This window comes from Pristiophorus japonicus, chromosome 7 (genome assembly GCF_044704955.1).
Source record: "Pristiophorus japonicus isolate sPriJap1 chromosome 7, sPriJap1.hap1, whole genome shotgun sequence".
Lineage (NCBI taxonomy): Eukaryota > Metazoa > Chordata > Chondrichthyes > Pristiophoridae > Pristiophorus > Pristiophorus japonicus.
This window is the reverse complement of record NC_091983.1, coordinates 248,231,074-248,258,627: the sequence shown is the minus strand read 5'-3', so window position 1 is coordinate 248,258,627 and position 27,554 is coordinate 248,231,074. Positions and strand designations below refer to the sequence as shown.

The window sequence follows — 27,554 nt, the reverse complement described above, 5'->3', positions numbered from 1 at the left end:
ATGAACACGAGGCCCATACTTGAAAGGAGGTCATTCTGTGACCAGTCCTTTATTAGCCAGCACTGAAGTGAAGATGATGGGTGGAGCTTCCCCTTTTATACCTGAAAGTCCAGGTTAGGAGTGTCTCCCACAAGTTCACCACCTTGTGGTCAGTGTTCTCACGGTGTACAACTTAGGTCAGTTTATACATGGGTTACAATGACAGTTGAATACATGACATCACCTCCCCTGCAAAGTCTTATTGGGATCACAGGTTGAGTCTCTCTGGTGGTTTACGCTCTCTTGCAGAGCGCCTGAGTTGGGGCTCCGGTTGTTGGACGCTGGCCTGAGTGTCTGCTGTTTGCGGTGCCTCAGGCCTGTCCAGACTGCCCACAGTGACTGGGCTCTCCTCCACTTGGTTCCGGTGTTCGGTCACCTGTGGTGGAGTGAACTCTACATCGTGTTCTTCTTCTGCTTCTTCTATGGGGTTGCTGAACCTCCTTTTAGTTTGATCCACGTGTTTGCAGCAGATTTGCCCATTGGCAAGTTTAACTACCAGAATCCTATTCCGCTCTTTAGCAATCACAGTGCCTGCAAGCCATTTGGGCCCTGCAGCGTAGTTGAGGACAAAGACAGGGTCATTGACAGCAATACATCGTGTCCTCGCATTCCCGTCATGGTAGTCACATTGTGACCGGCGCCTGCTCTCAACGATTTCTTTCATGATGGGGTGTATAAGGGATAACCTGATTTTGAGCGTCCTTTTCATTAGTAGCTCTGCGGATGGAACCCGTGAGCAAGTGTGGTCGGGATCTATTGGCCAACAGGAGGCATGATAAGCGGCTTTGTAGGGAACCCCCTTGGATTCTGAGCATCCCCTGTTTGATTATCTGCACTGCTCGTTCCGCCTGGCCGTTTGAGGCTGGCTTGAACAGTGCCGTTCTGAGATGGTTGATACCATTGCCTGCCATGAAGTCCTGGAATTCAGTGCTTGTAAAGCACGGGCCATTGTTGCTGACCAAGACATCCGCTAGACCATGGGTGGCGAACATTGCCCGTAGACTTTCTACCGTGGCAGAGGATGTGCTTGAATTGAGAATGTCACACTCGATCCATTTGGAGTAGGCGTCTACTACAACCAAAAACATTTTTCCCATGAAAGGACCTGCATAGTCCACATGGATGCGTGACCATGGCTTGACGGGCCAGGACCAGGGGCTAAGGGGGGCTTCCCTGGGCGCACGTGTTGCACCTGCGAACACAAAGTTCCAGGTCAGCATCTATCCCTGGCCACCAAACGGGTAACCTGGCAATTGCCTTCATCACGACAATGCCCGGGTGCTCATTGTGGAGTTCTCGGATGAACACCTCTCTGCCCATCTGGGGCATGACTACTCGGTTTCCCCATAGTAGGCAATCGGCCTGAATTGAGAGTTCATCCTTGCGCCTGTGAAATGGTTTAAATTCCTCAGGGCATGCCCTGAACGTGGCTGCCCAGTCCCCATTCAGGACACATTTCTTGACTGAAGACAGTAGCTGGTCTCCATTTGTCCAGACTTTGATCTGACAGGCTGTCACGGGTGAGCTTTTGCTTTCGATAGCTTCAACTGCCATGACAATCTCAGCAGCATGCTCGGTAGCCCCCTCGGTGGTGGGTAGTGGGAGCCTGCTGAATGCATCAGCGCAGTTTTCAGTGCCCGGTCTGTGCCGAATTGTATAGTCATAGGCGGCTAACGTGAGTGCCCACCTCTGTATGCGGGCCGACACATTTGCATTTATGGCCTTGTTGTTGGCCAAAAGAGACGTTAGGGGTTTGTGATCTGTCTCCAGCTCAAATTTCTTGCCAAACAGGTACTGGTGCATTTTTTTTTTTAATTGCATATACACATGCAAGCGCTTCCTTTTCTACCATCCCGTAGCCCTTTCTGCCTGGGACAGACTTCTGGAGGCGTAAGCTACCGGCTGTAACTGACCCTTGGCATTAACATGCTGCAACACACATCCGACCCCATAGGATGGACGCATCGCACGTAAAAACAAGTTTCTTACATGGGTCATATAGCGTTAACAGATTGTTGGAGCATAACAAATTGCGTGCTCTATCAAAAGCCCTTTCCTGGCTGCCCCCCCAGACCCATTCGCGACCTTTGCGTAGGAGCACGTGTAGTGGTTCTAACAGCGTGCTCAATTTGCGAAGAAAGTTACCAAAATAGTTCAGGAGCCCCAGGAACGAACGCAGCTCCGTCATGTTACGGGGTCTGGACCGCTTCCGTTTTGGACGCAGTAGGTCTGATCCAGTCTGCTGCTACCCTCATCCCCAGGAATTCTACCTCTGGAGCTAGGAAGATGCACTTCGCCTTTTTCAGTCGCAGACCTACCCGGTCCAGTCTGCGTAGCACCTCCTCCAGTTGTGGAGGTGTTCTTCAGTATCGCGACCCGTAATGAGGATGTCATCCTGAAAAACCACCGTCTTGGAGGAGGCTTTCCATATTTTGTTGGAAGATCGCGGCCGAGCGAATCCCGAACGGACATCTGTTGTACTCAAACAACCCCTTGTGTGTCGTGATGGTGGTCAGCTTCTTCGACTCACTTGCCAGCTCCTGGGTCATGTAAGCTGAGGTCAGGTCCAATTTTGAAAAAAGTTTTCCACCGGATAGCGTCGCAAAGAGGTCCTCCGCTCTCGGTAGCGGGTACTGGTCTTGGAGTGACACCCGATTGATGGTGGCCTTGTAATCACCACATATCCTGACCGACCCATCCGCCTTGAGCACCGGCACAATCGGGCTCGCCCAGTCACTGAATTCGACTGGCGAGATGATGCCTTCCCTCAGCAGGTGGTCCAATTCACCTTCTATCTTTTCCTGCATCACGTACTGCACCGCTCTGGCCTTGTGGTGTACTGGCCTGGCGTCCGGGTTTATGTGAATCACTACCTTGGCCCCCATGAAAGTGCCGATGCCGGGTTGAAATAATGAATCAAATTTGTCCAGGATCTGTGAGCATGATACTCGCTCCACAGAGGAAATTGCATTGACATCGCCCCATTTCCAGTTCATGACAGCAAGCCAACTCCTCCCCAGTAGTGCGGGACCGTCCCCTGGGACAATTCAGAGTGGCAATTTGTTCTCCGAATCTTTGTGGGTCACGACTACCGTGGCGCTCCTTTGTATATGATCTCCTTTGTATATGTCCGTAGCTGTGCGTCAATTGACACTAATTTTGGCCTCCTGGCCTTGGACACCCACAACCTTTCGAATTGTTTGATACTCATCAGGGACTGGCTGGCCCCCGTGTCCAGCTCCATTGATACTGGGATGCCATTGAGGAGCACTTTCATCATTATCGGTGGCATCCTGGTTTATGAACTGTATATGTGCTCCACATGAACGCGCTGAACTTCAGCTTCCAGCGATTTCTCCCAGTGTCCATTTGGCCGCTTAGGACTTACATCGGGCCCGTCCTCCTTGTACATCACCCTGGCTGCAGGCTTCCTGCACATACGCGTCAAGTGACCGCTGACGTTGCAGTTTCTGCAGGTATATTGCTGATACCTGCAAGCTCTGACTGGGTGTTTGCTTCCACACCTCCAACATGTGCGGTTGTTGGAAACAAAAGGTCCATTACCAGTCGATCGTCTCTGACTGTCTCTGTAACTGTCCTTAAGCGCACCATTGACAGGTATTGATGGTCCTATTACTGGCCGCATTGTCCCTTGCGATGGCATGAATCGGCGTTCAGCTAGCCATTGTCTCTGTTGAATTCCCCCTTTGCGTTTGACTACATGCTCGGGCATGTCCGATTGCCCGTCTGTCTGGAGAACTGTGTGCCGCGTTAACAATGTTGACCTACCGTCCATTTGCTGCATTTAAACCAAGATCTTTGTCAAACATCATTCTGGTCTCTTCCTCCCCTGAGATAAATGTCTGGGCCATCAAAGCCAGCGTTTCCAGGGTCAAGTCTTTGGTCTCGATCAGTTTCCTGAAAACCCCAGCATGTCCGATGCCCTCAATAAAAAAGTCTCGCAGCATCTCCGCTCTGCATGCACTTGTGAACTTACATAGGCTCGCCAGTCGCCGGAGGTCTGCCACAAAGTCTGGAACGCTTTGCCCTTCTCGCCGCCGGTGCGTGTAAAACCGGTGTCTCACCATGTGCATGCTGCTCGCCGGTTTAAAGTGTTTCCCAATCAACTTACTGAGCTCGTCAAAAGTCTTGTCCGCCGGCTTTGCTAGCGCTAGAAGACTCTGGTTAAGGAGGAGATTAAGGCAATAGCTCGGAAGGACATTAGCTTGGATGATGTGGAATCTATATGGGTAGAGCTGCAGAACACCAAAGGGCAAAAAACGTTAGTGGGAGTTGTGTACAGACCTCCAAACAGTAGTAGTGATGTTGGGGAGGGCATCAAACATGAAATTAGGGGTGCGTGCAATAAAGGTGCAGCAGTTATAATGGGTGACTTTAATATGCACATAGATTGGGCTAACCAAACTGGAAGCAATACGGTGGAGGAGGATTTCCTGGAGTGTACAAGGGATGGTTTTTTAGACCAATATGTCGAGGAACCAACTAGTGGGGAGGCCATCTTAGACTGGGTGTTATGTAATGAGAGAGGATTAATTAGCAATCTCGTTGTGCGAGGCCCCTTGGGGAAGAGTGACCATAATATGGTGGAATTCTGCATTGGGATGGAGAATGAAACAGTTAATTCAGAGACCATGGTCCAGAACTTAAAGAAGGCTAACTTTGAAGGTATGAGGCGTGAATTGGCTGGGATGGATTGGCAAATGATACTGAAGGGGTTGACTGTGGATGGGCAATGGCAGACATTTAGAGACCGCATGGATGAACTACAACAATTGTACATTCCTGTCTGGCATAAAAATAAAAAAGGTAAGGTGGCTCAACCGTGGCTATCAAGGGAAATCAGGGATAGTATTAAAGCCAAGGAAGTGGCATACAAATTGGCCAGAAATAGCAGCGAACCTGGGGACTGGGAGAAATTTAGAACTCAGCAGAGGAGGACAAAGGGTTTGATTAGGGCAGGGAAAATGGAGTATGAGAAGAAGCTTGCAGGGAACATTAAGACGGATTGCAAAAGTTTCTATAGATATGTAAAGAGAAAAAGGTTAGTAAAGACAAACGTAGGTCCCCTGCAGTCAGGATCAGGGGAAGTCATAACGGGGAACAAAAAAATGGCGGACCAATTGAACAAGTACTTTGGTTCGGTATTCACGAAGGAGGACACGAACAACCTTCCGGTTATAAAAGGGGTCGGGGGGTCTCGTAAGGAGGAGGAACTGAGTGAAATCCTTATTAGCCGGGAAATTGTGTTGGGGAAATTGATGGGATTGAAGACCGATAAATCCCCAGGGCCTGATGGACTGCATCCCAGAGTACTTAAGGAGGTGGCCTTGGAAATAGTGGATGCGTTGACAGTCATTTTCCAACATTCCATTGACTCTGGATCAGTTCCAATAGAGTGGAGGGTAGCCAATGTAACCCCACTTTTTAAAAAAGGAGGGAGAGAGAAAACAGGGAATTATAGACCAGTCAGCCTGACATCGGTAGTGGGTAAAATGATGGAATCAATTATTAAGGATGTCATAGCAGTGCATTTGGAAAGAGGTGACATGATAGGTCCAAGTCAGCATGGATTTGTGAAAGGGAAATCATGCTTGACAAATCTTCTGGAATTTTTTGAGGATGTTTCCAGTAGAGTGGACAAGGGAGAACCAGTTGATGTGGTATATTTGGACTTTCAGAAGGCGTTCGACAAGGTCCCACACAAGAGATTGATGTGCAAAGTTCGAGCACATGGGATTGGGGGTAGTATGCTGACATGGATTGAGAACTGGTTGTCAGACAGGAAGCAAAGAGTAGGAGTAAATGGGTACTTTTCAGAATGGCAGGCAGTGACTAGTGGGGTACCGCAAGGTTCTGTGCTGGGGCCCCAGCTGTTTACACTGTACATTAATGATTTAGATGAGGGGATTAAATGTAGTATCTCCAAATTTGCGGATGACACTAAGTTGGGTGGCAGTGTGAGCTGCGAGGAGGATGCTGTGAGGCTGCAGAGCGACTTGGATAGGTTAGGTGAGTGGGCAAATGCATGGCAGATGAAGTATAATGTGGATAAATGTGAGGTTATCCACTTTGGTGGTAAAAACAGAGAGACAGACTATTATCTGAATGGTGACAGATTAGGAAAAGGGGAGGTGCAAAGAGACCTGGGTGTCATGGTACATCAGTCATTGAAGGTTGGCATGCAGGTGCAGCAGGCGGTTAAGAAAGCAAATGGCATGTTGGCCTTCATAGCAAGGGGATTTGGGTACAGGGGCAGGGAGGTGTTGCTACAGTTGTACAGGGCCTTGGTGAGGCCACACCTGGAGTATTGTGTACAGTTTTGGTCTCCTAACCTGAGGAAGGACATTCTTGCTATTGAGGGAGTGCAGCGAAGGTTCACCAGACTGATTCCCGGGATGGCGGGACTGACCTATCAAGAAAGACTGGATCAACTGGGCTTGTATTCACTGGAGTTCAGAAGAATGAGAGGGGACCTCATAGAAACATATAAAATTCTGACGGGGTTAGACAGGTTAGATGCAGGAAGAATGTTCCCAATGTTGGGGAAGTCCAGAACCAGAGGTCACAGTCTAAGGATAAGGGGTAAGCCATTTAGGACCGAGATGCGGAGGAACTTCTTCACCCAGAGAGTGGTGAACCTGTGGAATTCTCTACCACAGAAAGTTGTTGAGGCCAATTCACTAAATATATTCAAAAAGGAGTTAGATGAGGTCCTTACTACTAGGGGGATCAAGGGGTATGGCGAGAAAGCAGGAATGGGGTACTGAAGTTGAATGTTCAGCCATGAACTCATTGAATGGTGGTGCAGGCTAGAAGGGCCGAATGGCCTACTCCTGCACCTATTTTCTATGTTTCTATGTTTCATCAGGGAGTACGTCCTGAATCCACAAACCGTCAGGAGATGAGCCCTGTATTTGTCGGCCGAATCCTGTCCCAGCCATTCCTTAGTGACGAAACTTTGCTGTAGTCTCTCAATAAAGTCGTCCCAATCATCACCAACACAGTACCTCTCTTGTGTGCTGCTCGTGGCCATGCTCGTGTGGTTTAAATCCCAGTTTCTCGTCGCCAATATGTCATTACTATACAGTACAAATGTACATGAGGCCCATGCTTGAGAGAAGGTCACTCTGTGACCAGTTCTTTATTAGCCAGCACTGAAGTGAAGAAGGTGGGTGGAGTTTCTCCTTTTATACCTGAAAGTCCAGGTTAGGAGTGTCTCCCACAAGTTCACCACCTAGTGGTCAGTATTCTCACGGTCTACAACTTAGGTCAGTTTATACATGGGTTACAATGACAGTTGAATACAAGACAACCTCGAGTGAAATTCCGCTCTTTGGCTTTTTTCCCCAGCGGACCAGAAGTCGGTCATAATGTCGGGTGGACATGCTGCTGTGAGCGAAGTTTTGCACACGAGGGGGAAGTTGGGGGTGGGCGAGCGGACTGTCCTCTGCTGTCAGTCATCAGCACAGTGATGATGACATCATCAATCTGGCACGTCACCATGTTTCTCCCCTTCACTTAAAGGGGAAAGCCACTGCCATTATTTAAGTTTGGTCCACGGGGCCACCAGGGAGGGTTTCGGCTGGGCCAGCGACCTAGCACCCAAGAGGGTGCGCCAGGCTGCCTGCTGGGGGCCTGATTGTCGGCCCAACATGACACGACGGCCGACAAAAAAAAATAAAATGCCAGCCATGGCAGTAGGTCCTCCCCTATAATGGCAGCCACACCGCCATTTTGAGCACACTCCAAGCACAGACGCCGATAGAAAAAGCTGACAGTGACACCGAGCGGCGGGAGGAAGATTTTCTTGGCGGAATTTCACGTTCGGGGGGGTGGAACATCGGCGGTGCGTGTTCTGATGGATTGGCAGCAGCAGAGTGGTAGTGGGGGCGAGTGGGTCATCGCTGGAGTGGAATTTTCAAAATGGCAGCCATTCCACAAAAAAAAAATCGGTGGCCAGTCCACTCCGCAACATGGCCACTGATTTCCGGCAGTAACAGGCCTTAAATTTCAGCCAAGTCTCAAGAGTAAGAGGATTAGGTCAATAGCAACTAAATGACTTCAAGCTTGGATTTTAAAAAAATATAGCACGAAGATTGTGTGGAGAAGAGTAAAATGGAAATTTCATGACAGGAGTTGGCCATTCGGCCCAATGTACCCCAGCCAGTACTAGCTCCACCCTGAATCTATATTGTGATCCCATTTTCTTGCTCTTTTGTTACACCTTTGAACATTTTTCTTCCGTGTTTATCCAGCCCCCCTTTAAATGCAGTGATGGACTTCATTTCAATAGCCACTCATTCTCCCCTTCGCGTGAAAAAAATATTCGCCTCCACTTATGCTCCCAATACCAATCCTAAATTTATGCCCCATTGTTACTGATCAACTAATGGCAATGCTCTTTCAATGTTTGCCCCTCGAAACCGACCAAATGTGTGTACACTTCTGTTAACCCTTTACTGCTCCAGTGAATACAGCCCCAGTTTTTGTCATCTCCACATATCAGGATACTCGAAGAAAACTCGTGACTCAATCTACTAACATAAAATAATCCCATCAATCCTCAAAGCAGTACTTCCCAGCCATTGCAGTCAGATAGGAAAGGTTACCAGAGGCAAGATGTTACTCATTGAACAATGATATATAATTGAACCAGAGTTTGTTTACAAGCCCTAAAACAGCAATGTCCAGAAAACACAATCTTCCAACCGTGAGCCTGGCTTAAGTACCAATATTCTCAGCACAGCAAAGGCTGGTCAACAAACAGTATAATTCTACAGAATCATGTCTGTTCCTTTGTTTCCAACAGTAGAATAGGATGAAACAACATCTACAGTCATACAATCCATAAACTTGAAAGCTTAATTCTGGTTATTTTTACTTCTTACCAGTATCTGCTGGACATGTTGCTAAATGATGAATACTCTTTTGTCAGCCAGTGACAACATGGCAGACTGCAGATAACCTGAATAGCTATACAGGTATAGACCATCAGCCATACCAAAGTGCTGTCAGCATGCACTGACCAACAGTTACCTCGCTCTCAAACTATTCAAAAGTACTCAACCAGGTCACAATTGCTGCTGCAGGTTAAAGGCTATGTTGTCAACATCCAATTTGCAGTCATCTTCATTCGTTTCATACCAATCTCAAACTCATGAGACCTCAACAACTACCATCTGGATGTTGTTTTTCATGTCGCAGTCTCTTGTCTCGTCCCATCCAATTTTCTACTCTTGCATTTGCCTCAACGTTCTTATATACATTTAAGTTCAGCCAATTTGTTCTTTTATTTAGGTCCTCTCAGGATCTACTCACTGTTTCAATCTCCTTCCAACCGCAACCCCACCTTCCAGAGCAAAAATGAATTCTTTGCTGCTTAGTCAGTAGAATAGATGAGGACACCAGTCTCCTCCAGAATTCTCCCTGCCCGCCCCCCCTCCCCCCAATCCAACCACAGTTAACTCATGGGGCACATGTCTCCATCTCGCCCGGCTCCTCAATCCAAACAGTAATTGCTTTGCTTGTGCGATAACCACCACACAAATCAGCTGGAACATCACAGAAGCACGCACATGGGGATTGTACATGCAGAGTGGAAAAGCAAGCATCGAAACCATTTTGTTATGTCAGTTTTCATAGAAACGATCAGGTTGCTAAAAGCAGAACAAGACTTCTTCACTAATGGTGACAGTTACAATAATTACTCAACAACTGTGAGGAATTCAGCCCAACTTCACCTGTAAAATGAAAGTGTAATTGCAACAGTTAACATGCATGGATTATGAATAAACCAGAGATTACAATTATTTTAAATTTAATTCCCAATGTTCTCCTCTTCTGTCCTGAAGGGAGTGACAGTGACCAGAGGCACTTCAATCCTTGAGAGAGCAACAGGCCATTTGAACAATGGAGATCATCACAGCTGCATCTGATAAGAACATAAGAAATGGACGCGCTTATTTGGACTGTGAAAATGGCCGCCATGCTCCACCCTTTTTCTATGATTGGTCCCCTTGGAGGATAAGCCACACCCTGAAGTTTCACTGGAATGTGCAACTAGAACCGCCCATCCAAAGGTCTCACTGACTTTGCAAATTGTAACTCAATGAGTCCTGGAGTGGCTGGTGGGGGGGGGGGGGGAAGAAAGAGAGTTGGCGGTGGAGAGTCGGAGCGAGTCCTCGGGGAATCAGCAGCAGAAGAGAGATGGGGCCTCGGCGGAGTCTTGGGCCTCAGGCCCTGCTTCTCGGCACCATGTGGAGGGAATGATTCGGGGCCCGGGAGTGGGCGGAGCTTGACAGGGCAGGGCTTGACGCCTGTCGGTCAAAAAAAAAAGTGCAGTACGGACGGTGGGGGGCAGGGCTGGACGGAAGGCCATTGGTCAAAAACGTACAGTACAAATAGTTACTGCGATAAGAAGCAGGAACAGGAGTACACCATACGCACCCTCAAGCCTGCTCCGTCATTCATATCATAAGCAGTCCCTCGAAATCAAGGAGGACTTACTTCCACTCCCAAAGTGAGTTCTTTGATGGCGGAACAATCCGATACGAGAGCCAAAGACCCTGTTACAGGTGGGTCAGACATTCGTCAGGGGAAGGGGTCGGTGGGGCTGGTTTGCCGCTCGCTCCTTCAGCTGTGTGCGCCTGGCCTCTTCATGCTCTTTGCGTCGAGCCTCCAAGAGCTCAACGCCCTCTTAGATGGACTTTCTCCACCGAGGGCGGTCTGCGGCCAGGGCCTCCCAGGTGTCAGTGGTGATGTTGCACTTTACCAGGGAGGCTTTGAGGGTGTCCTTATAACGTTTCCGCTGTCCTCCTTCGGTTCATTTACCATGAAGGAGCTCCGCATAAAGCATTTGCTCGGGAGTATCTTGTCTGGCATGCGAACGACGTGGCCTGCCCAGCGAAGCTGATCGAGTGTGGTCAGTGCTTCAGTGCTGGGGGATGTTGGCCTGGGCGAGGACACTGATGTTGGTGCGCCTGTCCTCCCAGGGGATTTGCAGGATCTTGCGGAGACATCGTTGGTGATATATCTCCAGCAACTTGAGGTGTCTTCTGTACATCGTCCATGCCTCAGACCCAATCAGGAGGGTGGGTATTACTACAGCCCTGTAGACCATGAGTTAGGTGGTAGTTTTGAGGGCCTGGTCGTCAAACACTCTTTTCCGCAGGCGGCCAAAGGCTGCGCTGGTGCACTCGAGGCGATGCTGAATCTCTGCATTAATGTCTGCCTTTGTTGATAAGAGGCTCCCAAGATATGGGAAATGGTCCACGTTGTCCAGGGCTGCGCCGTGGATCTTGATAATTGGAGGGCAGTGCTGTGCGGCGATGACAGGCGAATACATTGACTATATCCTCGAGTTCAGCCTCTGAATGTGCACAGACGCAGGCATCGTCCACATACTGCAGCTCAATGACAGAGGCTGGGGTGGTCTTGGACCTGGCCTTGAGGCGGCGTAGGTTAAACAGCTTCCCACTGGTTCTGTAGTTTAATTCCACTCCAGCGGGGAGCTTGTTGATTGTGAGGTGGAGCATGGCGGCAAGGAAGATTGAGAAGAGGGTTGGAGCGATAACGCAGCCCTGTTTGGCCCCGGTTCAGACGTGGATTGGGTCAGTAATGGATCCGTTGGTAAGGATCACGGCCTGCATGTCATCGTGAAGGAGGCGAAGGATGTTGACAAACTTTTGAGGGCATCTGAAACGGAGGAGGACGCTCAATCGACCCTCACGGTCGACAGTGTCAAAGGCCTTTGTAAGATCGAAAAAGGCCATGTATAAGGGCTGGCGCTGCTCCCTGCATTTTTCCTGCAACTGGCGCGCTGCAAAGATCATGTCTGTTGTGCCCCGTAGGAGATGAAATCCGCATTGTGATTCGGCCACAGGGAGAAGACGATTGAGGAGAACTCGAGCAACAACTTTCCCATTGGCTGAAAGCAGGGAGATTCCCCTGTAGTTGTCGCAGTTGGACTTGGCCCCCTTTTTAAAAATGGTAACAATCACTGCATCTCTGAGATCTCCCAGCATGCTCCCCTCCCTCCAGATGAGAGAGATGAGGTCATGTATCCGCGCCAACAGCGCCTCATTGCCATATTTTAGCGCCTCAGCAGGGATTCCATCCGCACCCGTAGCCTTGTTATTCTTAAGCTGTTTTATGGCTTTGCCAACCTCGTGCAACATCAGGACTGGTTTGATGAAAATGATCAGGAGATCGAAGAACTAATAGATCGCAAGCGCAAAGCATTTCTGAGCCTCAAGCAACAACCCAACTTGGGAGCTGCAAAACAACATTACAGGCGGCTCAAGGCTCAGGTCCAACAAAAAACTCGGCACCTAAAGAACAGTTGGTGGATGAAGAAAGCACAGGAGATACAACAACTGGCCGACAGCTACGATGTGCGAGGATTCTTCACTGCAGTCAAGACCACCTACGGTCCAAACTCCCAAGGCACCACCCCACTCCTGGCCAAGAACGGGGAAACACTCATCAAGGACACCGAGGCTGACAGGGCCCGATGGAAGGAGCACTTTGAAAATCTCCTCACTCAAGACTCTGCCTTTGACTCGAGTGTTCTCGATTGCATCCCGCAGCATGCCACCCACCACCAACTCCGTCATTCAATGGCTGATCTTCTACCTTGATTTCCTTAGTGTCCAAATCCTCTACTCTCCCCAGTGCCTCGATATGTACCTGCCAGCAGGGGCCAAATTAGTGAAGAGCAGAAACTTGGCTGATTTGAGCTTGGTGCAACTCCTGGCAGTCCATTTACCTGCTAGCCCATCAAGGAAAGCTTTAGTTCATATCCAGATTTAAAATTCCACAACTAAATAATGCAGGGGAACTCAAGTGGTGCCATAAAGTGTTCATGACTGAATTCATCCTGTAGTAAGAGCTCTTCTGTTGAACACACTATTGAAAAGAACACTCATCTCAACCTCATTCATTGTAAATTGACAGTAGTTGGCCTCGCTGTACTCACTGTAAAAACTCTCTGATATCCGGTCCCATATTCCTCGGATGCACATTTTTGCCTAAGACCTTCATGGCTGATAACTTGCACAATGAGTATTAAAATTGATGGGAGTCCTTTTATATCTTTCCAAGGTGAATCGCTAGCTGATGATACAGGCTGAATTAATAGCCCACAACTCAGCATCAGTACAATGATACAAGTGCCTTAATGGAGTTCCTTCCTGTCAAATGGCTATTTCACAGCTCACCATCTCATAATAACCGAAAGGATAGCTTACTGAACCAGCTGGCGAGTCTATCAATAAACTCAATCACGTCATACATAAAAACAGAGTCCCAATCGAAGCAGAACAAAATTAAACTGCCGCGTCATAGCAAGAGTCCACAAAAACAACATGGAGAGGAAAGGAAGACAGTGCGATTATCGGCACGTTATGCAGAATAAAGGGACATCATAAGAAAGGCTTCTCAATAAAATACAAAATCCAGTGTTATAAAAATATTGCACTTTTATACAAAACTGCCCAGCAACAATGTGTGGAAAGGCAATAGGCTAAGGGCCATTTCAAATATCGAGCTTTTAACTGCTTTGCAAAGAGGGCCACCAGAGCATTCAAGAATCCATCTGCAGCAAGTAATCCATCTGCAGTAAGTCATTTCTCTGAACGTTATTGTAAACTGTGGTTTCCTCCAGAGTCCACAGCAAACAGCAAGGTCAGTCCGGTGCCACCATCAACACTCATTATGTTATGTATTACCTGCGCTAAGTACAGCTCTGCTCATTCTTGGAGTAGAGTTCAACTTCCACATACAAAGCTCCCTCTTTCGCTCTTTGAGACGAGTATTAGGGCATGCTCAAATTACAGCTTTGTTACAACTTTCTTGTCTGTGTGTGTGATACGAATGTTGTCTCCAGCTTCAGCACCAAAAACAAATTTGCATCATCAACTTTTCTTTTGCTATTTATCTCCTCTTGCATGTCTGAAGGCATGCATTCCTTGCTGGGGTACAGCTCAAAGTGTGACCATCACTCTTGGATACCTCACTCAAGTGGTCATTATTGAGAGCCTGGACAGCAAATATGGCAGCATTTTAGCCATTGCAACCCTGCCCACACCTGGCATCCATGAACGTGTACATCCAACAGGTATCAGTGAATCAGGGGTGGGAACCCTGGATATTTCCCCTACTCCTAATGCAGGAATGTTGAAGCCAACTGTAGTGTCCACAATGATCTACGCTGAACTCATCTAATTCAGCAGAGAGCAAATGTGGTACTTCACTGTTCTAATATAGGAACAGGAATAGACTATTCAGCCCCTCAAGCCTGTTCCATCATTCGATTAGATCGTGGCTCAGAACTTATTTTCCAGCCTTAGGGATATGGAACAACAAAGAAAAATGCATCGATCCTTGTCTTGAAAATTTCAGTTGGCCCAGCATCAACTGTCTTTTGAGCAAGTTCCAGATTTCCACAACTCTGTATGTGTGTCCTGTTGTTCTAGAAACATTGAAACATTCGAGCCTGCACCACCATTCAATAAGATCATAGAAACATAGAAAAAAGGTGCAGGAGTAGGCCATTCAGCCCTTCTAGCCTGCACCGCCATTCAATGAGTTCATGGCTGAACATGCAACTTCAGTACCCCATTCCTGCTTTCTCGCCATACCCCTTGATCCCCCTAGTAGTAAGGACTTCATCTAACTCCCTTTTGAATATATTTAGTGAATTGGCCTCAACTACTTTCTGTGGTAGAGAATTCCACAGGTTCACCACTCTCTGGGTGAAGAAGTTTCTCCTCATCTCGGTCCTAAATGGCTTACCCCTTATCCTTAGACTGTGACCCCTGGTTCTGGACTTCCCCAACATTGGGAACATTCTTCCTGCATCTAACCTGTCTAAACCCGTCAGAATTTTAAACGTTTCTATGAGGTCCCCTCTCATTCTTCTGAACTCCAGTGAATACAAGCCCAGTTGATCCAGTCTTTCTTGATATGTCAGTCCCACCATCCCAGGAATCAGTCTGGTGAATCTTCGCTGCACTCCCTCAATAGCAAGAATGTCCTTCCTCAAGTTAGGAGACCAAAACTGTACACAATACTCCAGGTGTGGCCTCACCAAGGCCCTGTACAACTGTAGCAACACCTCCCTGCCCCTGTACCCAAATCCCCTTGCTATGAAGGCCAACATGCCATTTGCTTTCTTAACCGCCTGCTGTACCTGCATGCCAACCTTCAATGACTGATGTACCATGACACCCAGGTCTCGTTGCATCTCCCCTTTTCCTAATCTGTCACCATTCAGATAATAGTCTCTCTGTTTTTAACCACCAAAGTGGATAACCTCACATTTATCCACATTATACTTCATCTGCCATGCATTTGCCCACTCACCTAACCTATCCAAGTCACTCTGCAGCCTCATAGCATCCTCCTCGCAGCTCACACTGCCACCCAACTTAGTGTCATCCGCAAATTTGGAGATATTACATTTAATCCCCTCGTCTAAATTATTAATGTACAATGTAAACAGCTGGGGCCCCAGCACAGAACCTTGCGGTACCCCACTAGTCACTGCCTGCCATTCTGAAAAGTGACCATTTACTCCTACTCTTTGCTTCCTGTCTGACAACCAGTTCTCAATCCACGTCAGCACACTAACCCCAATCCCACGTGCTTTAACTTTGCACATTAATCTCTTGTGTGGGACCTTGTCAAAAGCCTTCTGAAAGTCCAAATATACCACATCAACTGGTTCTCCCTTGTCCACTTTACTGGAAATATCCTCAAAAAATTCCAGAAGATTTGTCAAGCATGACTTCCCTTTCACAAATCCATGCTGACTTGAACCCATCATGTCACCTTTTTCCAAATGCGCTGCTATGACATCCTTAATAATTGATTCCATCATTTTACCCACTACTGAGGTCAGGCTGACTGATCTATAATTCCCTGTTTTCTCTCTCCCTCCTTTTTTAAAAAGTGGGGTTACATTGGCTACCCTCCACTCCATAGGAACTGATCCAGAGTCAATGGAATGTTGGAAAATGACTGTCAATGCATCCGCTATTTCCAAGGCCACCTCTAAGTACTCTGGGATGCAGTCCATCAGGCCCTGGGGATTTATTGGCCTTCAATCCCATCAATTTCCCCAACACAATTTCCCGACTAATAAGGATTTCCCTCAGTTCCTCCTCCTTACTAGACCCTCTGACCCCTTTTATATCCGGAAGGTTGTTTGTGTCCTCCTTAGTGAATACCGAACCAAAGTACTTGTTCAATTGGTCTGCCATTTCTTTGTTCCCCGTTATGACTTCCCCTGATTATGACTGCAGGGGACCTACGTTTGTCTTTACTAACCTTTTTCTCTTTACATATCTATAGAAACTTTTGCAATCCGCCTTAATGTTCCCTGCAAGCTTATTCTCGTACTCCATTTTCCCTGCCCTAATCAAACCCTTTGTCCTCCTCTGCCGAGTTCTAAATTTCTCCCAGTCCCCGGGTTCGCTGCTATTTCTGGCCAATTTGTATGCCACTTCCTTGGCTTTAATACTATCCCTGATTTCCCTTGATAGCCACAGTTGAGCCACCTTCCCTTTATTTTTACGCCAGACAGGAATGTACAATTGTTGTAGTTCATCCACTCTGGAGCATCCATGATGCTGAGAATGACGTGAGCAGCACATGTAGCGAGTTGGTCTTACCGCAGGAGAAGGGTCCACAGCCAGATAGGGAATGGAAGACCAGCAGGAAGAGTAGTGCAAGGAAGGTAGTGCAGGGGTCCCCTGTGGTCATCCCCCTGCAAAACAGATGCACCGCTTTGAGTACTGTTGGGGGGGGGGGGGATGACTCATCAGGGGAGGGTAGCAGCAGCCAAGTTCATGGCACCGTGGCTGGCTCTATTGCACAGGAGGGCAGCAAAGAGAGTGGGAGAGCGATAGTGATAGGAGATTCATGGCTGATCATTCCATCAGTACCCCTTTCCTGCTTTCTCTCCATACCCCTTGATCCCCTTAGCTGCAAGGGCCATATCTAACTCCCTCTTGAATATATCCAATGAACTGGCATCAACAACTCTCTGCGGCAGGGAATTCCACAGGTTAACAACTCTCTGAGTGAAGAAGTTTCTCCTCATCTCAGTCCTAAATGGCCTACCCCTTATCCTAAGACTAGGTCCCCTGGTTCTGGACTTGCCCCAACATCGGGAACATTCTTCCTGCATCTAACCTGTCCCGTCCCGTCAGAATCTTATATGTTTTTATGAGATCCTCTGTCATCCTTCTAAACTCCAATGTATAAAGGCCCAGTTGATCCAGTCTCTCCTCATATGTCAGTCCTGCCATCCCGGGAATCAGTCTGCTGAACCTTCAATAGCAAGAACGTCCTTCCTCAGATTAGGAGACCAAAATTGAACACAATATTCCAGGTGAGGCCTCACCAAGGCCCTGTACAACTGGAGTAAGACCTCCCTGCTCCTATACTCAAATCTACTCGCTATGAAGGCCAACATACCATTTGCCTTCTTCACCGCCTGCTGTACCTGTATGGCAACTTTCAATGACTGATGAACCATGACACCCAGGTATCGTTGCACCTCCCCTTTTCCTAATCTGCCGCCATTCAGATAATATTCTGTCTTCGCGTTTTGGCCCCAAAGTGGATAACCTCACATTTATCCACATTATACTGCATCTGCCATGCATTTGCCCATTCACCTAACCTGTCCAAATCATCCTGCAGCCTCCTAGCGTCTCCCTCACAGCTCACACTGCCACTCAGTTTAGTGTCATCTGCAAACTTGGAGATATTACACTCAATTCCTTCATCCAAATTATTGATGTATATTGTAAAGAGCTGGGGTCCCAGCACTGAGCCCTGCAGCACTCCACTAGTCACTACCTGCCATTCTAAAAAGGACCCGTTTATCCCGACTCTCTGCTTCCTGTCTACCAACCAGTTCTCTATCCACGTCAGTATATTACCCCCAATACCATGTGCTTTGATTTTGCACACCAATCTCTTGTGTGAGACCTTGTCAAAAGCATTTTGAAAGTCCAAATACACCACATCCACTGATTCTCCCTTGTCCACTCTACTAGTTACATTCTCAAAAAATTCCAGAAGATTTGTCAAGCATGATTTCCCCTTTATAAATCTATGCTGACTTGGACCGATCCTGTCACTGCTTTCCAAATGCGCTGATATTTCATCCTTAATTGATTCCAACATTTTCCCCACTACTGATGTCAGGCTAACCGGTCTATAATTACCTGCTTTCTCTCTCCCTCACTTTTTAAAAAGTGGTGTTTCATTCGCTACCCTCCAGTCCATAGGAACTGATCCAGAGTCGATAGACTGTTGGAAAATGATCACCAATGCAGCCAGTATTTCTAGGGCCACTTCCTTAAGTACTCTGGGATGCAGACTATCAGGCCCAGGGATTTATCGGCCTTCAATTCCATCAATTTCCCGCCTAATAAGGATATCCTACAGTTCCTCCTTCTCGGTCCCATAATATTTCCGGAAAGTTATTTGTGTCTTCCTTCGTGAAGACAGAACCAAAGTATTTGTTCAACTGGTCTGCCATTTCTTTGTTCCCCATTATAAATTCAGCTGAATCCGACTACAAGGGACCTACATTTGTCTTCACTAATCTTTTTCTCTTCACATATCTATAGAAGCTTTTGCAGTGAGTTTTTATGTTCCCGGCAAGCATCTTCTCGTACTCTATTTTCCTCCTCTTCATGAAACCCTTGGCCCTCCTCTGCTGAATTCTAAATTTCTCCCAGTCCTCAGGTTTATTGCTTTTTCTGGCCAATTTATATGCCTCTTCCTTGGAGTTAACCATATCCTTAATTTCCCTTGTTAGCCACGGTTGAGCCACCTTCCCCGTTTTATTTTTACTTCAGACAGGGATGTACAATTGCTGAAGTTCATCCATGTGATCTTTAAATGTTTGCCATTGCCTATTCACCGTCAACTCTTTAAGTATCATTTGCCACTCTATTCTAGCCAATTCACGCTTCAAAACATCGAAGTTACCTTTCCTTAAGTTCAGGACCCTAGTTTCTGAATTAACTGTGTCACTCTCCATCTTAATAAAGAATTTTACCATGTTATGGTCACTCTTCCCCAAGAGGCCTCGCACAACAAGGTTGCTAATTAGTCCTTTCTCATTACACATCACCCAGTCGAGGATGGCCAGCTCCCTGGTTGGTTCCTCGACATATTGGTCTAGAAAACCATCCCTAATACACTCCAGGAAATCCTCCTCCACCGCATTGCTACCAATATGTAGATTAAAGTCACCCATGATAACTGCTGTACCTTTATTGCATGCATCCCTAATTTCTTGTTTGATGTTGTCCCCAACCTTACTACTACTGTTTGGTGGTCTGTACACAACTCCCACTAGCGTTTCCTGCCCCTTGGTATTCCGTAGCTCCACCCATACCGATTCCACATCATCCAAGCTAATGTCCTTTCTTACTATTGCATTAATTTCCTCTTTAACCAGCAATGCCACCCCGCCTCCTTTTCCTTTGTCTATCCTTCCTGAGTGTTGAATACCCCTGGATGTTGAGTTCCCAGCCTGGATTCCCCCACCAGAGGAAATAGTTTCTCTGTATTATGCCCTTTTGAATTCCTTAATCATTTTAAATAAAGTGAAACCTGTAAGTTACAGACACTTTCGGGACTGGCATCAAGCTGTGCTTTTTTCCCCCCAGAAGCCCTGTTTTCAAAATGGTCACTGTTGTTTCCAACAATCTTGAAGAATCGGGCGAGACTGTGATCAGCTCCTAATCAGCAGCAACTATGTTAAGAATTCCTCTCTCACAAACCAGCATTTAGCTCCGCTCACCTAACAATTTTGCAGGCTAACTTACAGTTTTGCAGTCTAAATTCCAGTTTCATTTCAAACTGCTCTCAGTTGGTGCAGACTAACTTCAGTAACGAACTGTGTTTCTCAGTTATACATACCAGCGTTAATCAGAGGACAATAAAAGGGGGGAAATGTGATAACTGATTGTGCTGGTATATCAAAGCTTCCAAAGGCAAAGCTTAGGGAACTTGGGAAGAAAATCAGAAGTGGCGGGAAAGACGATGGCAGGGGAAAGAGGAGGTGCCAACAGCTGTTGAAGGTGTGTATGGGCACAGTGCTGGGACAGGAAAGGACAGCCCCTTTCTCTGTTCATATACACTTTCTTTGATTTGTGACGCTGGTGAAGTCTGTGCATGCAGGTTAGCGTGAGGCGACAGTGGGTTTTGTGAAAGAAACAGCTTTTGTTGAATGGGAAGCTCTTTGCCCAGCCTCCATAGCGGCAGAAAAACTGCTCTATCCCTGGGATAGAGCCATATAAGCATTCCAGATATGGAGCGGTTTCTCTGCCGCAGTGGATGCTGGGTAAAGAGATCCCCATTCCACAAAAGCAGTTCCTTTTTAAAAACCCGCTGTTGCCTGCGTGTCCTATGTTTTAAGTTGTAAAAGAGCTTGGGGCATTGAAGGCTATCCGCTGTTCATAATTTGCAAGTGTCCGTGGTATTGTGAATGTTTAAAAATGTATAGAGACATTGAAGTTGAGAACGTGGGAATTGTATAGGGACAGTATAAGCTAACAAACAATTCATGGAGGAATAGCCATGACATCTCAGACTCGAGACTGCGAAATGTTACAACACTAACACATATTGAAACAAAACCCACAGCTTGCAGAAAAACCTCAAGGTCTTATTAAATCATGTTATTAACCTGAAACATTGACAGAAGGTCTTTGTTTAAAATCGGACCATGCTTGGGTCGGCTTATGAGTGGACAAAGGGAAGGAGGGATCAAAAGAGATGGGCTGAGCTGGGATGTCACTCTAGCCCTATCTTGTTATCTTTTGCCGAAAATGTATAACCATCGTGCCTTGACAATGTAACATCACTTATCCGTAGGGAGTATGTACGCTCTATCGAGTATATCTTCTGTCTGATAAGTCTTGCCGGCCGGTAAAATAAAGACTGCTTTGTTCAAAGCACAAGAGGTATTCGACTCAGTAATTTTACTGAACCAGATTGAGAGAAAAGAATCTACATTTACAGTATCACAGTGCCTTCTGTATATCTTAACCTCTCAAATTATTTGGGTCTCTCAAATAAGTGTGTTTTTTTTTTGCAGAAGTCAATTTTTTTGGGAATGTCTGTTTATACAGGTTTCACTATACTTCGATTAGATCACGCCTCAACCTGCTGAACTCAAGGGATGGTAATTTGTCTTCAAAATTTAGCCCTTTTAGCCTCGCTATCATTCTAGTGAATCTGCACTGTCCGCCTTCTAAGCCCAATATGTATTTTTATTTCCCGAGGTTTGATGCCCAAAACTGAACACAGTGCTGCATTGTACAACTGAAGCATCACTTCCTCACTGGTGTGGTATCATAACAATACTTCCAGCTGTTTATTTGTGGCTTTATCGATTATTATACTCATTACTGGTGTGAGAGAGGGGAAGTGGCCTTAGAAATAGTGGCTGCATTGGTGATCATTTTCCAACAGTCTATCGTCTCGGGATCAGTTCCTATGGACTGGAGGGTTGCTAATGTAACACCACTTTTTAAAAAGGGAGGGAGAGAGAAAGCAGGTAATTATAGACCGGTTAGCCTGACATCAGTGGTGGGAAAATGTTGGAATCAATTATTAAGGATGAAATACTAGTGCATTTGGAAACAGTGACAGGATCGGTCCAAATCAGCATGGATTTATGAAAGTGAAATCATGCTTGACAAATCTTCTGGAATATTTTGAGGATATAACTAGTAGAGTGGACAAAGGAGAACCAGTGGATGTAGTGTAGTTGGACTTTCAAAAGGCTTTTGACAAGGTCTCACACAAGAGATTGGTGTGTAAAATTAAAGCACATGGTATTGGGGATAATATACTGACGTGGATAGAGAACTGGTTGGCAGACAGGAAGCAGAGAGTCGGGATAAACGGGTCCTTTTCAGAATGGCAGGCAGTGACTAGTGGAGTGCCGCAGGGCTCAGTGCTGGGACCCCAGCTCTTTTCAATATACATCAATGATTTGGATGAAGGAATTGAGTGTAATATCTCCAAGTTTGCAGATGACACTAAACTGGGTGGCAGTGTGAGCTGTGAGGGGACGCTAAGAGGCTGCAGGGTGACTTAGACAGGTTAGGTGAGTGGGCAAATGCATGGCAGATGCAGTGCAATGTGGATAAATATGAGGCTATCCACTTTCTGGGCAAAAACGCGAAGACAGAATATTATCTGAATGGTGGCAGATTAGGAAAAGGGGAGGTGTAACAATACCTGGGTGTCATGGTTCATTAGTCATTGAAAGATGGCAAACAGGTACAGCAGGCGGTAAAGAAGGCAAATGGTATGTTGGCCTTCATAGCTAGGGGATTTGCTTATCGAAGCAGAGAGATCTTACTGCAGTTGTACAGGACCTTGGTGAGGCCTCACCTGGAATATTATGTTCAATTTTGGTCCCTAATCTGAGGAAGGACGTTATTGCCTTTGAGGGAGTGCAGCGAAGGTTCACGAGACTGATTCCCAGGATGGCAGGACTGAGATATGAGAGACTGGATCAACTGGGCCTTTATACATTGGAGTTTACAAGGATGACAGGGGATCTCAATGAAACATATAAGATTCTGACGGGACGGGACAGGTTAGATGTGGGTAGATTGTTCCCGATGTTGGGGAAGTCCAGAGCCAGGAGCACAGCCTTAGGATAAGGGGTAGGCCATTTAGGACTGAGATGAGGAGAAACTTCTTCACTCAGAGTTGTTAACCTGTGGAATTCCCTGTCGCAGAGTTGTTGTTGATGCCAGTTCATTGGATATATTCAAGAGGGAGTTAGATATGGCCCTTACGGCTAAAGGGATCAAGTGGTATGGAGAGAAAGCAGGAAAGGGGTACTGAGGGAATGATCAGCCATGATCTTATCGAATGGTGGTGCAGGCTCGAAGGGCCGAATGGCCTACTCTTGCACCTATTTTCTATGTTTCTATGTTTACTTGCAAGTTTCTCCCTTACTGTCAAATTGCTCAATATTTCTGGTCTGTTACTGATCTCTAAATCCAGTGTGATCTGTTCGCTTGTTGGTTCTAAAATATATTGTTCTCGAAAACTGTCCAGAATATAATTCTAGAAATACATTCCCTTCACTACTTGAGCTGTTCTGCTTCCCCCAGTCTTTGAGAAATTTAATACTCCCAATATAAACACTTTGCTTGAGTTACATGCTTCCCTGATCTCCATAGTTATACAACCCACTAAACCATTATCAGGAGATCTGTAGACAACTCCGACCAGAGCCTTGCATACTTTGCTGTTCTTTAACTCTACCCATACTGTTGCCACTGCCTGTGGGGAACGACACCAGGATTTCTTTAACCATTATGCTATTTGATGAGCTGACAATGCACTGCAATCAAGAAGCTAGGTCTGTGGGCAGAGGGGCAGGTACAACATGCGGAATTGCAAAGGTAAAAGATTCAATAGAATAAAGAACATGATTTAATGTACTAAATAAAGTTTGAAGTGGTTCTGATTCAAGGTGTAGTGTATGTCAGCACTCTAATGACGACTCCACGAGGTAAAGTTTAGCACTTGAACTGTAGTGACCTTAGGTCGTTTATTGCAGCTCCTTGAGTGAGGACACCAAGAGGTGAGCTCCCTTTTATACTTGGTTACCTGCAGTGTGCAGGTCTGAACCAGTAGCACCCTCTGGTGGTACAGTATGGTGTATACAGTGTGAAGGTACATTCAGTGGTCTAGTGTTACAGTACATACATTAACATACATAACACAAGGAAACAAACATTTGTTTTTAAATACTTTAGCAGGTTCGGATACTTACCCAAGCTAAATCAGAGACTGATCGAACTGGTATTGCAACAGGAAGAGACCTTGGGGTTAGGGTGGAAATGCTTTAAAAAAAAATTGTTCATGGGTGTTGTTGGCAAGGCCAGCATTTATTGCCCATCCTTAATTGCCCTCCAGAAAATGGAGGTGAGCCGCCTTCTTGAATCGCTGCAGTCCATATGGTCCATATAGTGAAGGTATTCCCACAGTGCTGATCGGGAGGGAGATCCAGGATTTTGACCCAGCGACAATGAAGGAACGGCGATATATTTCCAAGTTAGGATGGTGTGACTTGGAGGTGGTGGTGCTCACATGTGCCTGATGCCCTTGTCCTTCTAGGTGGTAGAGGTCGTGGGCTGGGAGGTGCTGCTGAAAAAGCCTTGGCAAGTAGCTGCAGTGCATCTTGTAGATGGTACACACTGGAGCCACGGTGCGCCAGTGTTGGAGGGAGTTAATGTTTAAGGTGGGGGATGGGGTGCCGATCAAGCGGGTTGCTCTGTCCTGGATGGTGTTGAGCTTCTTGCGTTGTTGGAGCTGCACTCATCCAGGCAAGTGGAGAGTATTCCATCACACTCCCGACTTGCGCCTTGTAGATGGTGGAGAGTCTCGAGAGTCAGGAGGGGAGACACTCGCCGCAGAATACTCAGACGCCGACCTGCTCTTGGTACCACAGTATGTGTGTGGCTGGTCCAGTTAAGTTTCTGGTCAATGGTGACCACCAGGATGTTGATGGTGGGGGATTCGGCGATGGGAATGCCATTGACTGTCAAGGGGCGGTGGTTCAACTCTTGCTTGCTGGAGGTAGTCATTGCATGGCACTTGTGGTGCAAATGTTACCTGTCCCTTAGCCCAAGCCTGAATATCGTCCAGATCTTGCTGCATGCTGGCATAGACTACTTCATAATCTGAGAAGTTGCAAATGACACTGAACATTGTGCAGCCATCAGCGAACAACCCTACTTTCTTACCTTGTAAGAATAAAAGTGTTCAGTAATAAAATTCTGTGTATGTATCAATGTTGAAAGTGTCGACTATACGAAAAGACAGTTTTGAAAGATTTAAAATGGAAGTCCACAGACCTCCAGCATGGTGTTTGTGTATTGTGTTAATTGGAAAGCCATTAACCCAATCAAGGAATGCATCCAGAGAGACACATGGGTGAGGAGAGCCAATAAGGAACTGCCCTAGAACAGAGATCCAATCCTGGGGCTTTCTGAGCAACAATGGCTTTGAGAGGTATAAGAACTCAAGCCAAATGTTTTTCTCATTTTTCTCCTCCTCTCCGGAGCGCACGACAGATATCCTGCTGAAGACCAGCCGAACCAGCAAGCCGTGTGTTCAGCCAGTCAGCCAAAGGAAAGTGACATATACCTTTTTATAAATCATTATTGTAAGATTGTATCTGCTGTAACTAGTAACTGACGACTGCTGATAAATGTGTGTGTGTTTAATAAACTGTTCCCAATTGTTTTAAAATCAGTCGCACTGTCAATTTAATGCCAGAGATTTAGAAATCTTACACCTTATGATGGAGGGAAGGTCATTGATGAAGCAAGTGAAGATGGTGGGTAATGATTATTGATATCAACCAACCACAACCATCTTCCTTTGTGCTGGGTATGACTCGAGCCAGTGAAGATTTTCCCACCCGATTCCCACTGACCAGTTTTACTAGGGCTCCTTGATGCCATCCTTGGTCAAATGCTGCCTTGATGTCAAGGGCAGTCACTCTCACCTCTGAAATTCAGCTCCCTTGTCCATGTCTGGATCAAGGTGGTAATGAGGTCTGGAGCCGAGTTGTCCTGGTGGAACACAAACTGAGCATTGGTGAGCAGGTTATTGATGAGGAAGTGCCACTTGATAGCACTGTCGACGACACCTTCCATCACTTTGCTAATGATTGAGTGTAGACTGATCAGGTGGTAATTGGACAGATTAGATTTGTCCTACTCTTTGTGGACATGTCAAACCTGGGCAGTTTTCCACATTGGCAGATAGATGCCAGTGTTGTAGTACTGGAATCGCTTGGAGGTCTGTGAGCTTCCATTTTGAATCTTTCAAAACTGTCTTTTCGTATAGTCTGCACTTTCAACATTTATACATACACAGAATTAATTTTATTACTGAACATTTTTATTCTTACAAGGTCAGAAAGTCATGTTGTTCGCTGATGGCTGCACAGTGTTCAGTGCCATTTGCAACTTCTCAGATTATGAAGTAGTCCATGCCAGCATGCAGCAAGACCTGGACGATATTCAGGCTTGGGCTAAGGGGCAAGTAACATTTGCACTATATAAGTGCCAGGCAATGACTACCTCTAACAAGCAAGAGGCGCGGCTAGTTCTGGAGCACAAGTCTTCAGCACTACAGCCAGGATGTTGTCGGGGCCCATAGTCTTTGCTGTAATAAAGTGTGCTCAGCCGTTTCTTGATATCACTTGGAGTGGATCGAATTGGCTGAAGACTGGCTTCTTGGTGGTGGGGATTTCAGGAGACCACCAATATGGATCATCCACTTGGCACTTCTGGCTGAAAATGGTTGCAAACGCTTCAGCCTTGTCTTTTGCACTCACTTATTGGACTCTGCCGTCATTGAGGATGGGGATATTCATGGAGCCTCTTCCTCCCATTAGTTGTTTAATTGTCCACCACCATTCACGACTGTGACATCGCCCGTCTCCGCCCTTGCCTCAGCTTATCCGCTGCTGAAGCCCTCATCCATGCCTTTGTTAGCTCTAGACTCGACTATTCCAACGCACTCCTGGCTGGCCTCCCACATTCTACCCTGCGTAAACTAGAGGTGATCCAAAACTCAGCTGCCCGTGTCCTAATTCATACCAAGTCCCACTCACCCATTACCCCTGTGCGCTCTGACCGACATTGGCTTCCGGTCAAGCAACACCTCGATTTCAAAATTGTCATCCTTATTTTCAAATCCCTCCCAGCCTCGCTCTTCCCATTTTCTGTAATCTCCTCCAACCCCACAGCTTATGGATGCCCAGTTTTGAGCTACTAGATATGTGCTGAATCTATCCCATTTAGAACGGCGGTAGTGCCACACAACACAGTGGAGGGTGTACTCCGTGTGAAGACGGGACTTCGTCTCCACAATGACTGTGTGGTGGTCACTGCTACCAATGGCGTCATGGACAGCTGCAACTACGGCAGGTAGACTGGGGAGGACGAGGTCAAGTAGGTTTTTCCCTCGGGTTTGTGTTCTCACCATCTGGCAGCTATATCATTCAGGACACAGCCAGCTCAGTCAATAGTGGTACTACCAAGCCAGTCTTGGTGATGGACATTGAAGTCCCCATCCAGATTATATTCTGTGCCCTTGCTTCCCTCAGTACTTCTTCCAAGTGGTGTTCAACATGGAAGAGTACTGATTCATCAGCTGAGGGAGGGCGGTAGGTGGTAATCAGCAGGAGGTTTCCTTGCCCATGCTTGACCTGAAGCCATGAGTCAATGTTGAGGACTCCCAGGGCCATTCCCTCCTGATTGTAAACCACTGTGCTACCACCTCTGGTGGGTCTGTCCTGACGGTGAGACAGAACATACACAGGGATGCTGATGGAGAAATCCGGGACATTGGCTTAAAGGTATGATTCTGTGAGTATGAGTATCAGCTGTGGCTCAGTGGGTAGCACTCTC

The 27,554-nt window shown here is 46.7% G+C and overlaps 1 protein-coding gene across 8 annotated transcripts in view; it reads right to left on the bottom strand.

Moving 5' to 3' along the window:
• Window positions 1–27,554, bottom strand: part of enah (ENAH actin regulator) — a 582,073-nt gene that overhangs the window by 125,369 nt on the left and 429,150 nt on the right. The window contains exon 1 of one of the 8 annotated variants that reach the window (XM_070885885.1): window positions 13,037–13,108. The exons of the other annotated variants lie outside the window; for them this stretch is intronic. Coding sequence (XP_070741986.1) covers window positions 13,037–13,101 — 65 coding nt within the window. The 5' untranslated portion in view covers window positions 13,102–13,108. Of the gene's footprint in view, window positions 1–13,036; window positions 13,109–27,554 lie in introns of those variants that run through there. 8 annotated transcript variants of the gene reach the window in all.